General features: G+C 50.6%; 1 protein-coding gene across 1 annotated transcript in view; it reads right to left on the reverse strand.

Annotated features, from left to right (window-relative positions):
- Window positions 1-1,852: 1,852 nt before the first annotated feature.
- LOC123773921 (cationic amino acid transporter 4) overlaps window positions 1,853-9,966 on the reverse strand; it is a 53,834-nt gene continuing 45,720 nt past the window's right edge. Inside the window, exons 8-11 of the mRNA XM_045767893.2 lie at window positions 6,428-6,628; window positions 4,604-4,789; window positions 3,467-4,154; window positions 1,853-2,491 (exon numbers count right to left, since the gene is read on the reverse strand). Coding sequence (XP_045623849.1) covers window positions 2,265-2,491; window positions 3,467-4,154; window positions 4,604-4,789; window positions 6,428-6,628 — 1,302 coding nt within the window. The 3' untranslated portion in view covers window positions 1,853-2,264. The remainder of the gene's footprint in view (window positions 2,492-3,466; window positions 4,155-4,603; window positions 4,790-6,427; window positions 6,629-9,966) is intronic.

Consider the following 9,966-nt stretch of genomic DNA (forward strand, 5'->3'; position numbering starts at 1 on the left):
GTGACAACCGACCGAAGTGCATTAACTCGGCCTTTAGAAGAGTCGCCTGAGGGGGAATTTGTCAACTTTGGATGGGAAGATTCATCGACATTCACAACATGAGCAACAGCGCTGGACGGTGTAGAAATAGTGATCTTGGGCCAGATTCACGAAAGCACTTACGAACGTGTACATCTTTCCTCAATCTTTGACGGCTTTGGTTACATTTATTAAATAGTTTACAGCATGAAAACTTCCCATTCAACTGTTATTATTGTTATAAACAGCCTCCTGGTGCTTCGGAGCTTATTAACTGTTTAATAATTGGAAACAAAGCCGCCAAAGATTGAGAAAAGATGTACAGGTTCGCCAGTGTTTGCGTAACTGCTTTCGTGAATCTGGCCCCAAGTCTTTATTGGCGCGTCATACAAGACAAACTGACTGACGGCAGTGAATTGACATGTACATATATATTGTACATATAACTGTAAATATATATATATTTTTGAGAGGATACAGGCGAGGTATTTTGTCTTGGTATTACTTCATTTTCCCCCCGAAGATGTGAGCAACGTTTATCAAGAGCCATTCCCAGCCTGAACGTGTGTCGCACCTGACGACGTGTCTGGCTGGGGAGAACTGTGTCTGACAAGTACATACGAGACCTCGTAGGTTTTAATGCCCTTACCACCATTACACTCACCTGGGGGGGGGGGGGGTTTACTACAGCAGGAGGTCACGTCCCAACGGCTCACTATCCAAAAGCAATGCGGATTGAATGGTGAATTAACAATGACGTTGATTAAATGTTCATACGAGATTTGATTAACACTGGCAATGAATGGACACGCACAACGTGAGATCAACGTTGGAACAACGTTGATGCAGCGTTGCTTCAACGTTTGTGCGACCTTACATTGAAGTTAAAGCAACGTCGATACGACACTCATGTTGGTATGTCGCTGCAGTATCGATTCAACCTTAGGGGGGATGTCGCATCAACGGTGATGCGACGTTGAAGCAACGTTGATGCGACTTTGATCATGTTGAATCAATCTTGCATCGATATGTCAACATTATCAGTGTATCAACAGTGCTTTAACGTCGATGCAACGTTGTATCGATGTTAATGTCACGTTGTATTTATATTAATGTTCCGTTGAAGTAACGTTGATACGACGTTGAAACATTATGTGAGGATTTTGGCATATTGATGCAGCAGTGATTCAACTGTATTGACGTTTCAGCAACATTGGTGCATTAATAATTTTAAATCTCTGCAGTATCCACCTATCAACATTGACTTAATTCAATGACTCAATTCACTGACTTCGATTCAATGTGGAACGAACGCCACATTATGCCAACTGAGTGCCACAAGAAATGCTAACCAGAATAAAACAGAATGGGTCATGTTCTTTATAGTCCAATCAATATAACAGAACTAACAATATTTTGGATTAATTTGTAAGAAGCCGCAATGATTATATTTGCACCCAAAATATTTTGATCCTTTATGAAAATGTAATTTATTTATTATCAACAAGACCCACCAACCGGAGCTTTGGACTTACAGGAAGCTTATAACTTAATCACAGAGCAAAACCTAACATGGAGGAAGCTTTACATTACTTAATGAGAGCAATGCTAAGGCAGACTAGTGTTTGGTTAAACATTCCACACAATTCATTTCCAAAATTAAACTCTTAATACTTTTAATATTAACAAGTTTGCATTATATTACATATATGTGTGTGTGTGTGTATTTCATATTAGGTGCGAGTGAACGTCCACTTCGGGCTCACCGTAGCCCGTGCTGCTTGGAACTCTTGTTCCCGGTGACTGAATCTAAAACAACAACAGATGCGAGTGATTTTCCTTTTGTGATTACCTGTCAATTATATTGAGAGCTGTGCTCGTGTTACGTGTCTTGTCAGCCTCAAAGGAAGCCCCAACCGAAGAAACTCGACACATTATAACGAGGTTACTGTCAATTCGAATTAAAACATTCGTGATTGGGAGGACGAGGGAGGGAGTGGAGGACCAAGCTCCTCTGTATACCACAATCGAGGAACAAGATTCGAGTTGAAGTCTACGTTCGATACTCTCGTCATCGAGGACTACGTCGACCTACGAGCTGAAGAAAATAGGTACGAAATCGTATGGACCACGAGTCCCTCTCCGGCCTGTAATATGACCAGAAGCGGCACACTCTGAAGCAAGGACGATAGTTCCCAATTAGGCGGAACCTCTTAACAGGATTGGATCACTCTGCGGCAGGGGTTTCACCTAGTGATGAGGACGGTGTCGACCTGGGTGAGCCTGGTGAAGTGTTGCTGGTGCGTTGGGTGGTGGAGGAGCTGGGGCGACGCCTGCAGCAGGGTCGGGGTGAGGGCGGGGGGCGCTAGGGGCTCCATGCAGATGATCTCAGTGGAGCGGCCGCGTGCAGTCACCACCCCTAGGGTGGCCAGGGCGCTGTGATGCACGCCGTAGGTGAAGTACCACACCAGACCTGCAGGGAGACGACAGTATAGGTAAGAGACAGGAGTTAGATACACAGGTATGGGACGAGGGGTTAGGGACAATTGAATCGAACTATCAGGGGGAAAGCGCCAAGCCATTATAACTATATAGCACTTGGAAGGGGCCAGGATAAGGATTTGGGATGGGACGGGGGTTCGAAAGGAATGGTGTCCAACCACTTGGACGGTCGGGGAATGAACGCCGACCTGCATGAAGCGAGACCGTCGCTCTACCGTCCAGCCCAAGTGATTGGATTAGGGACAAGAAGTCAGGGAGGAGGAGAGAGAGAAATATACGAGGGAGCCAGAGTATGACAGGTGAGGGGCACAAGTTAGAAGTGCCAGAGTACAGCCCCCAGGCAAGTGTATGTAAACCAGTGTAGTAAATTCATTATACATGTTTCATCTGTCGGTTCCTCAGATTACAACCAAGATCATCATAAGACGTAACTTGAATACAATCCTGCTGTCATTAAAGCACTTAATACTCCTTTATGTATGAGCTCAGGACAGCCATGTGCATGATCCAACAGGTCATGCTGATGTTCAATGCTGTCACTGTGTTAAACTTTTTGATCTTTAAGGAGAATGAGCCCAATTTTACACACAATTATGCTTCAAGAAAAAGCTGATCTGATAACGTGACGCGGCTTATACCTGTTCAGTACAGCGGAAAGCAGGCTGTGTGTGTGTACTGGCCTAGTTGTGCTTGCGGGGGTTGAGCTGTGGCTCTTTGGTCCCGCCTCTCAACCGTCAATCAACTGATGTACAGATTCCTGAGCCTACTGGGTTCTATCATATCTACATTTTAAACTGTGTATGGAGTCTGCCGTCACCATATCGCTGCCTAATGCAGTCCACTTGTTAACTACTCTGACACTCTGTGTGTGTGTGTGTGTGTGTGTGTGTGTGTGTGTGTGTGTGTGTGTGTGTGTGTGTGTGTGTGTGTTTGAGGGCGTACTTACCTGCCGTAGTGTAGAGAGAGATAACTGCCCAGGAGTGCCTGAGGACCTGCACCAGCAGGATCACATTGAGAAGGAGGGCAGCGGAGGGCAGCCAGGGGGCTGCTGGTACCCTGAAGGTGGTGGTGTTGGAGGGGTGGAGGGTGGGTAGGCGGGTTAGAAGTGCCACCAACACCAGTGCTGCCAACATGGTGGTCGACAGCACCACCACCAGGAGTGGGTGGTCGCCGCCGTCCCTCCACCCATACACGGCCACGAATGCCGCCACAATCACCGTGGCCAGAAGGGCAGTTAAGGCCACGCACGCCCGCCGCGCCGTGGCCACCGTAGGGGCACGGGCCACGCCCATATCCAACGTTGCCACCTTCAACTTCTCCTGATACTCGGCCACGGCAGCGTCAATGTCATCTTCCGCATCAGTGTCCGTGCCATATCCCGACGCGGCGGATTCCGTGTCCGACGCAGAAGTCTGCTGCTGCTGCTGCTGTTGGTTGGTGGACTCTACTGCCTCCAGCTGCACGGAGTCACGGAGGGGCGAGGCGAGGCTGTCCTCTGAGTAGTCCAGCAGAGGAGCCGTGTCACGGGTCTCTGGGTCCAGTCCACTCACGCCACTCTCAGAGTCCGGAGAGGTGAAGGCGGGAGTGGCGTCCTTGTGGGTCCGGACTCTCTGAGGCAGGACTCGCATCCCGTCCTGCGGAGGAGCAAAGTAAGTCACGTATTCTCTCACGGGATAAGCATAACGGTTGTATTCTTAATTCTTAGAATAATAGTCATAACTAGCACTGGCTAATTTGCACACCAACAGTGCCATGTCTGTCCCACCAGTGCCACGTCCGTCCCACCAGTACCACGTCCGTCACACCAGTGCCAAGTCCGTCCCACCAGTGCCACGTCCGTCACACCAGTGCCACGTCCGTCACACCAGTACCACGTCCGTCACACCAGTGCCAAGTCCGTCCCACCAGTGCCACGTCCGTCACACCAGTGCCAAGTCCGTCCCACCAGTGCCACGTCCGTCCCACCAGTGCCACGTCCGTCCCACCAGTGCCAAGTCCGTCCCACCAGTGCCACGTCCGTCCCAAACAGCAGAGTAATATACCAGTATCATTCCCAACTTAGCACGCAGGAGGCCGTTCTTACCTTCAGGAAGTGGAAGGTCCTCTCCTGGCGGGAGTGTGGCGGAGCAAGACGCTGGTAGCTGTAGGGGGCGCTGGAGGAGGCGGTGGCGGCCACGGAGCACAGGGACCCGTAGGAGCAGCGGTGCCGACGGTACATCACCGCCAGCACCACCACCACGTGCAGGCAGAGCGCACACGTGGCCAGCACCTGGGAGATGATATCTCTGGTCAGGAGAGCTTATGCAGGCAGCAGCAGTCGTATTATCTAGGGAGTTATCTTGAGGTTATCTTGAGATGATTTCGGGGCTTTTAGTGTCCCCGCGGCCCGGTCATCGACCAGGCCTCCACCCCCAGGAAGCAGCCCGTGACAGCTGACTAACACCCAGGTACCTATTTTACTGCTAGGTAACAGGGGCATTCAGGGTGAAAGAAACTTTGCCCATTTGTTTCTGCCTCGTGCGGGAATCGAACCCGCGCCACAGAATTACGAGTCCTGCGCGCTATCCACCAGGCTACGAGGCCCCAACCGTGTACATATATTATATACCCCCCCCCTCTTTCCCTTCACTAACAGTACACACCCACATAGTCACTCCATAATAAGCTCAACTTGCTAGTTCAGACTGAACTAGTTGATCTTGCTAGAATCTAAACTTCCTTAACTATAATAGGTTAAGTAATAATTGTAATTACGAAGCAATAAGATGCTTATCTTAACATACTAAGAAGGTTAGGTAAGGTCGGTGTTTTCTATGAAGCTTTTCAAGGTAAACTAAAATATTCACAATAAATTAGTATGTCACATATGCACTTATTTAATAAGTCAATATTGACTATAAGAAAGTGTGAGAACGGGTTGCTTAAAACCCAACCATCTACACAAGTCTCCCCGGCTTGGCGCGTTCTCCTGATAACTTGCTTAAGCCTAACCCCTTGTCAGCAGCACCGGAGCCAGAGTTTAGTTAGTAATGTAGTTGTTGTTGTTGTTTAAGATTCGCTACTTGGAGCAAAAAGTTCCAAGTAGCACGGGCTATGGTGAGCCCGTAAACGGTACTAAGTTAGACGTCGTTGTGAGTATGATGTCTAGGGATATGCGAAGGGACTCGCCAGAGGATGTCGAAGTTTCATAAGAATGCTCAATTATCCTGATTGGATAATTGGGCATTCTTCTGAAACTTACGGTGGGTTGTTCTATTTTTATTTGTAGAGCTTCAAGAATTTGTAATGTAGTTGATTTCTATGATGAAATCTTCTCGCTATGCTTAGTGTGCACGCCACCCTTCACAGCCCTCGTTGTCGCCCACTACTGCCTAGTTCTACCTCACTGCGAACCACGACCCGGCCCGCCCCTTCCATTTACTCCTAGACCAAGGTCCTCCCCCGGACCCGCAACATGTCTTTCGGTCTCAGCTCGGGCCTCTTTAGGGGCCAGATTCACGAAAGCAGTTACGCAAACACTTACGCACCTGTACATCTTTTCCCAATCTTTGGCGGCTTTGTTTACAATTATTAAACAGTTAATGAGCTCCGAAGCACCAGGAGGCTGTTTATAACAATAACAACAGTTGATTGGCAAGTTTTCATGCTTGTAAACTGTTTAATAAATGTAACCAAAGGCGTCAAAGATTGAGGAAAGATGTACACGTTCGTAAGTACTTGCGTGAATCTGGCCCCAGGTTTCTTAAGGCAGCCCTCGGGTATCCACCAACATCTCATTCACCTTTCACTCGGTCCTCTCCCTCAGGTAAGAACGTAATTAGGGCCTCCACCAGGGGCTCCCTCGGCCACCATCCAGACCAATTAAGCTTCTCACTGGTCCCTGTCACGTACCTTCAGCGTCCCTTACCTGAAGGAGGAGGACGTGGCTGAAGAGCAGAGCAAGAAAGGCAGCCATGGTACCCCCGAAAAGGTGGGCGTGGGCGTGGGCAGTGGTGCGAGAACACTGGTGGGCCAGGGTGGGCGGCAGGAGGCCATCTGTGGCCAGGGACACCAGCTGTCTAGAAAGCGGATTCGCCGCCTCCACGAGGGCCAGACACAGCATCACCACCTGAGAGCGGGAGGGAAGCTTGTTGTATGATGAATATGATGAACATGAACATGATGAATATACACCTGTGTTGACGGGGGGGGGGAATTCGGGATGATTTTAACATCTGTGGAAGTTTTAGTGTCTATTATCTATCGGGAAGTTCGTCAGATTAGAGTATAAGCACAAACGTTTCCACGCCATCTGTACTATATAGTTTATAGCTTGAAGATTTGCATGGCTATACCATCTGTGTGTGTGTGGTCTGTACCGTCTGTTGGAGGTGTGTGAGAGGTCTGTACCGTCTGTTGGAGGTGTGTGAGAGGTCTGTACCGTCTGTTGGAGGTGTGTGAGAGGTCTGTACCGTCTGTTGGAGGTGTGTGAGAGGTCTGTACCGTCTGTTGGTGGTGTGTGTGTGGTCTGTACCGTCTGTTGGTGGTGTGTGTGGTCTGTACCGTCTGTTGGAGGTGTGTGAGAGGTCTGTACCGTCTGTTGGAGGTGTGTGTGTGGTCTGTACCGTCTGTTGGAGGTGTGTGTGGTCTGTACCGTCTGTTGGAGGTGTGTGTGTGTGAGGTCTGTACCGTCTGTTGGTGGTGTGTGAGGTCTGTACCGTCTGTTGGTGGTGTGTGTGAGAGGTCTGCACCGTCTGTTGGAGGTGTGTGAGAGGTCTGTACCGTCTGTTGGTGGTGTGTGTGAGAGGTCTGCACCGTCTGTTGGAGGTGTGTGAGAGGTCTGTACCGTCTGTTGGAGGTGTGTGAGAGGTCTGTACCGTCTGTTGGTGGTGTGTGTGTGTGGTCTGTACCGTCTGTTGGTGGTGTGTGAGGTCTGTACCGTCTGTTGGTGGTGTGTGTGTGGTCTGTACCGTCTGTTGGTGGTGTGTGTGTGTGGTCTGTACCGTCTGTTGGTGGTGTGTGAGGTCTGTACCGTCTGTTGGTGGTGTGTGAGGTCTGTACCGTCTGTTGGTGGTGTGTGTGTGGTCTGTACCGTCTGTTGGTGGTGTGTGTGTGGTCTGTACCGTCTGTTGGTGGTGTGTGAGGTCTGTACCGTCTGTTGGTGGTGTGTGTGTGGTCTGTACCGTCTGTTGGTGGTGTGTGTGTGAGGTCTGTACCGTCTGTTGGTGGTGTGTGAGAGGTCTGTACCGTCTGTTGGTGGTGTGTGTGAGGTCTGTACCGTCTGTTGGTGGTGTGTGTGTGGTCTGTACCGTCTGTTGGTGTGTGTGTGTGGTCTGTACCGTCTGTTGGTGTGTGAGAGGTCTGTACCGTCTGTTGGTGTGTGAGAGGTCTGTACCGTCTGTTGGTGGTGTGTGTGTGGTCTGCACCGTCTGTTGGTGGTGTGTGAGGTCTGTACCGTCTGTTGGTGGTGTGTGAGGTCTGTACCGTCTGTTGGAGGTGTGTGTGTGGTCTGTACCGTCTGTTGGTGGTGTGTGAGAGGTCTGTACCGTCTGTTGGTGGTGTGTGTGAGGTCTGTACCGTCTGTTGGTGGTGTATGAGAGGTCTGTACCGTCTGTTGGTGGTGTGTGTGTGGTCTGTACCGTCTGTTGGTGGTGTGTGTGTGGTCTGTACCGTCTGTTGGTGGTGTGTGAGGTCTGTACCGTCTGTTGGAGGTGTGTGTGTGGTCTGTACCGTCTGTTGGTGGTGTGTGTGTGGTCTGTACCGTCTGTTGGTGGTGTGTGAGGTCTGTACCGTCTGTTGGAGGTGTGTGAGAGGTCTGTACCGTCTGTTGGTGGTGTGTGTGTGGTCTGCACCGTCTGTTGGTGGTGTGTGTGAAGTCTGTACCGTCTGTTGGAGGTGTGTGTGTGTGAGGTCTGTACCGTCTGTTGGTGGTGTGTGTGTGAAGTCTGTACCGTCTGTTGGTGGTGTGTGTGAAGTCTGTACCGTCTGTTGGTGGTGTGTGTGAGGTCTGTACCGTCTGTTGGTGGTGTGTGTGAGGTCTGTACCGTCTGTTGGTGGTGTGTGAGAGGTCTGTACCGTCTGTTGGTGGTGTGTGTGAGGTCTGTACCGTCTGTTGGTGGTGTGTGAGAGGTCTGTACCGTCTGTTGGTGGTGTGTGTGTGGTCTGTACCGTCTGTTGGTGGTGTGTGTGTGTGGTCTGTACCGTCTGTTGGTGGTGTGTGAGGTCTGTACCGTCTGTTGGAGGTGTGTGTGTGGTCTGTACCGTCTGTTGGTGGTGTGTGTGTGGTCTGTACCGTCTGTTGGTGGTGTGTGTGAGGTCTGTACCGTCTGTTGGTGGTGTGTGTGTGGTCTGCACCGTCTGTTGGTGGTGTGTGAGAGGTCTGTACCGTCTGTTGGTGGTGTGTGTGAAGTCTGTACCGTCTGTTGGTGGTGTGTGTGGTCTGTACCGTCTGTTGGTGGTGTGTGAGAGGTCTGTACCGTCTGTTGGAGGTGTGTGTGTGGTCTGTACCGTCTGTTGGAGGTGTGTGTGAAGTCTGTACCGTCTGTTGGTGGTGTGTGTGTGAAGTCTGTACCGTCTGTTGGAGGTGTGTGTGTGGTCTGTACCGTCTGTTGGAGGTGTGTGTGGTCTGTACTGTCTGTTGGTGGTGTGTGTGAAGTCTGTACCGTCTGTTGGAGGTGTGTGAGAGGTCTGTACCGTCTGTTGGTGGTGTGTGTGTGGTCTGCACCGTCTGTTGGTGGTGTGTGTGAAGTCTGTACCGTCTGTTGGAGGTGTGTGTGTGTGTGGTCTGTACCGTCTGTTGGAGGTGTGTGTGGTCTGTACTGTCTGTTGGTGGTGTGTGTGAGGTCTGTACCGTCTGTTGGAGGTGTGTGAGAGGTCTGTACCGTCTGTTGGTGGTGTGTGTGTGGTCTGCACCGTCTGTTGGTGGTGTGTGTGAAGTCTGTACCGTCTGTTGGAGGTGTGTGTGTGTGAGGTCTGTACCGTCTGTTGGTGGTGTGTGTGTGAAGTCTGTACCGTCTGTTGGTGGTGTGTGTGAAGTCTGTACCGTCTGTTGGTGGTGTGTGTGAGGTCTGTACCGTCTGTTGGTGGTGTGTGTGAGGTCTGTACCGTCTGTTGGTGGTGTGTGTGAGGTCTGTACCGTCTGTTGGTGGTGTGTGAGAGGTCTGTACCGTCTGTTGGTGGTGTGTGTGAGGTCTGTACCGTCTGTTGGTGGTGTGTGAGAGGTCTGTACCGTCTGTTGGTGGTGTGTGTGTGGTCTGTACCGTCTGTTGGTGGTGTGTGTGTGTGGTCTGTACCGTCTGTTGGTGGTGTGTGAGGTCTGTACCGTCTGTTGGAGGTGTGTGTGTGGTCTGTACCGTCTGTTGGTGGTGTGTGTGTGGTCTGTACCGTCTGTTGGTGGTGTGTGTGAGGTCTGTACCGTCTGTTGGTGGTGTGTGTGTGGTCTGCACCGTCTGTTGGTGGTGTGTGAGA

The sequence above is a fragment of the Procambarus clarkii genome, chromosome 91 (genome assembly GCF_040958095.1).
Source record: "Procambarus clarkii isolate CNS0578487 chromosome 91, FALCON_Pclarkii_2.0, whole genome shotgun sequence".
NCBI classification, from domain to species: Eukaryota; Metazoa; Arthropoda; class Malacostraca; order Decapoda; family Cambaridae; genus Procambarus; species Procambarus clarkii.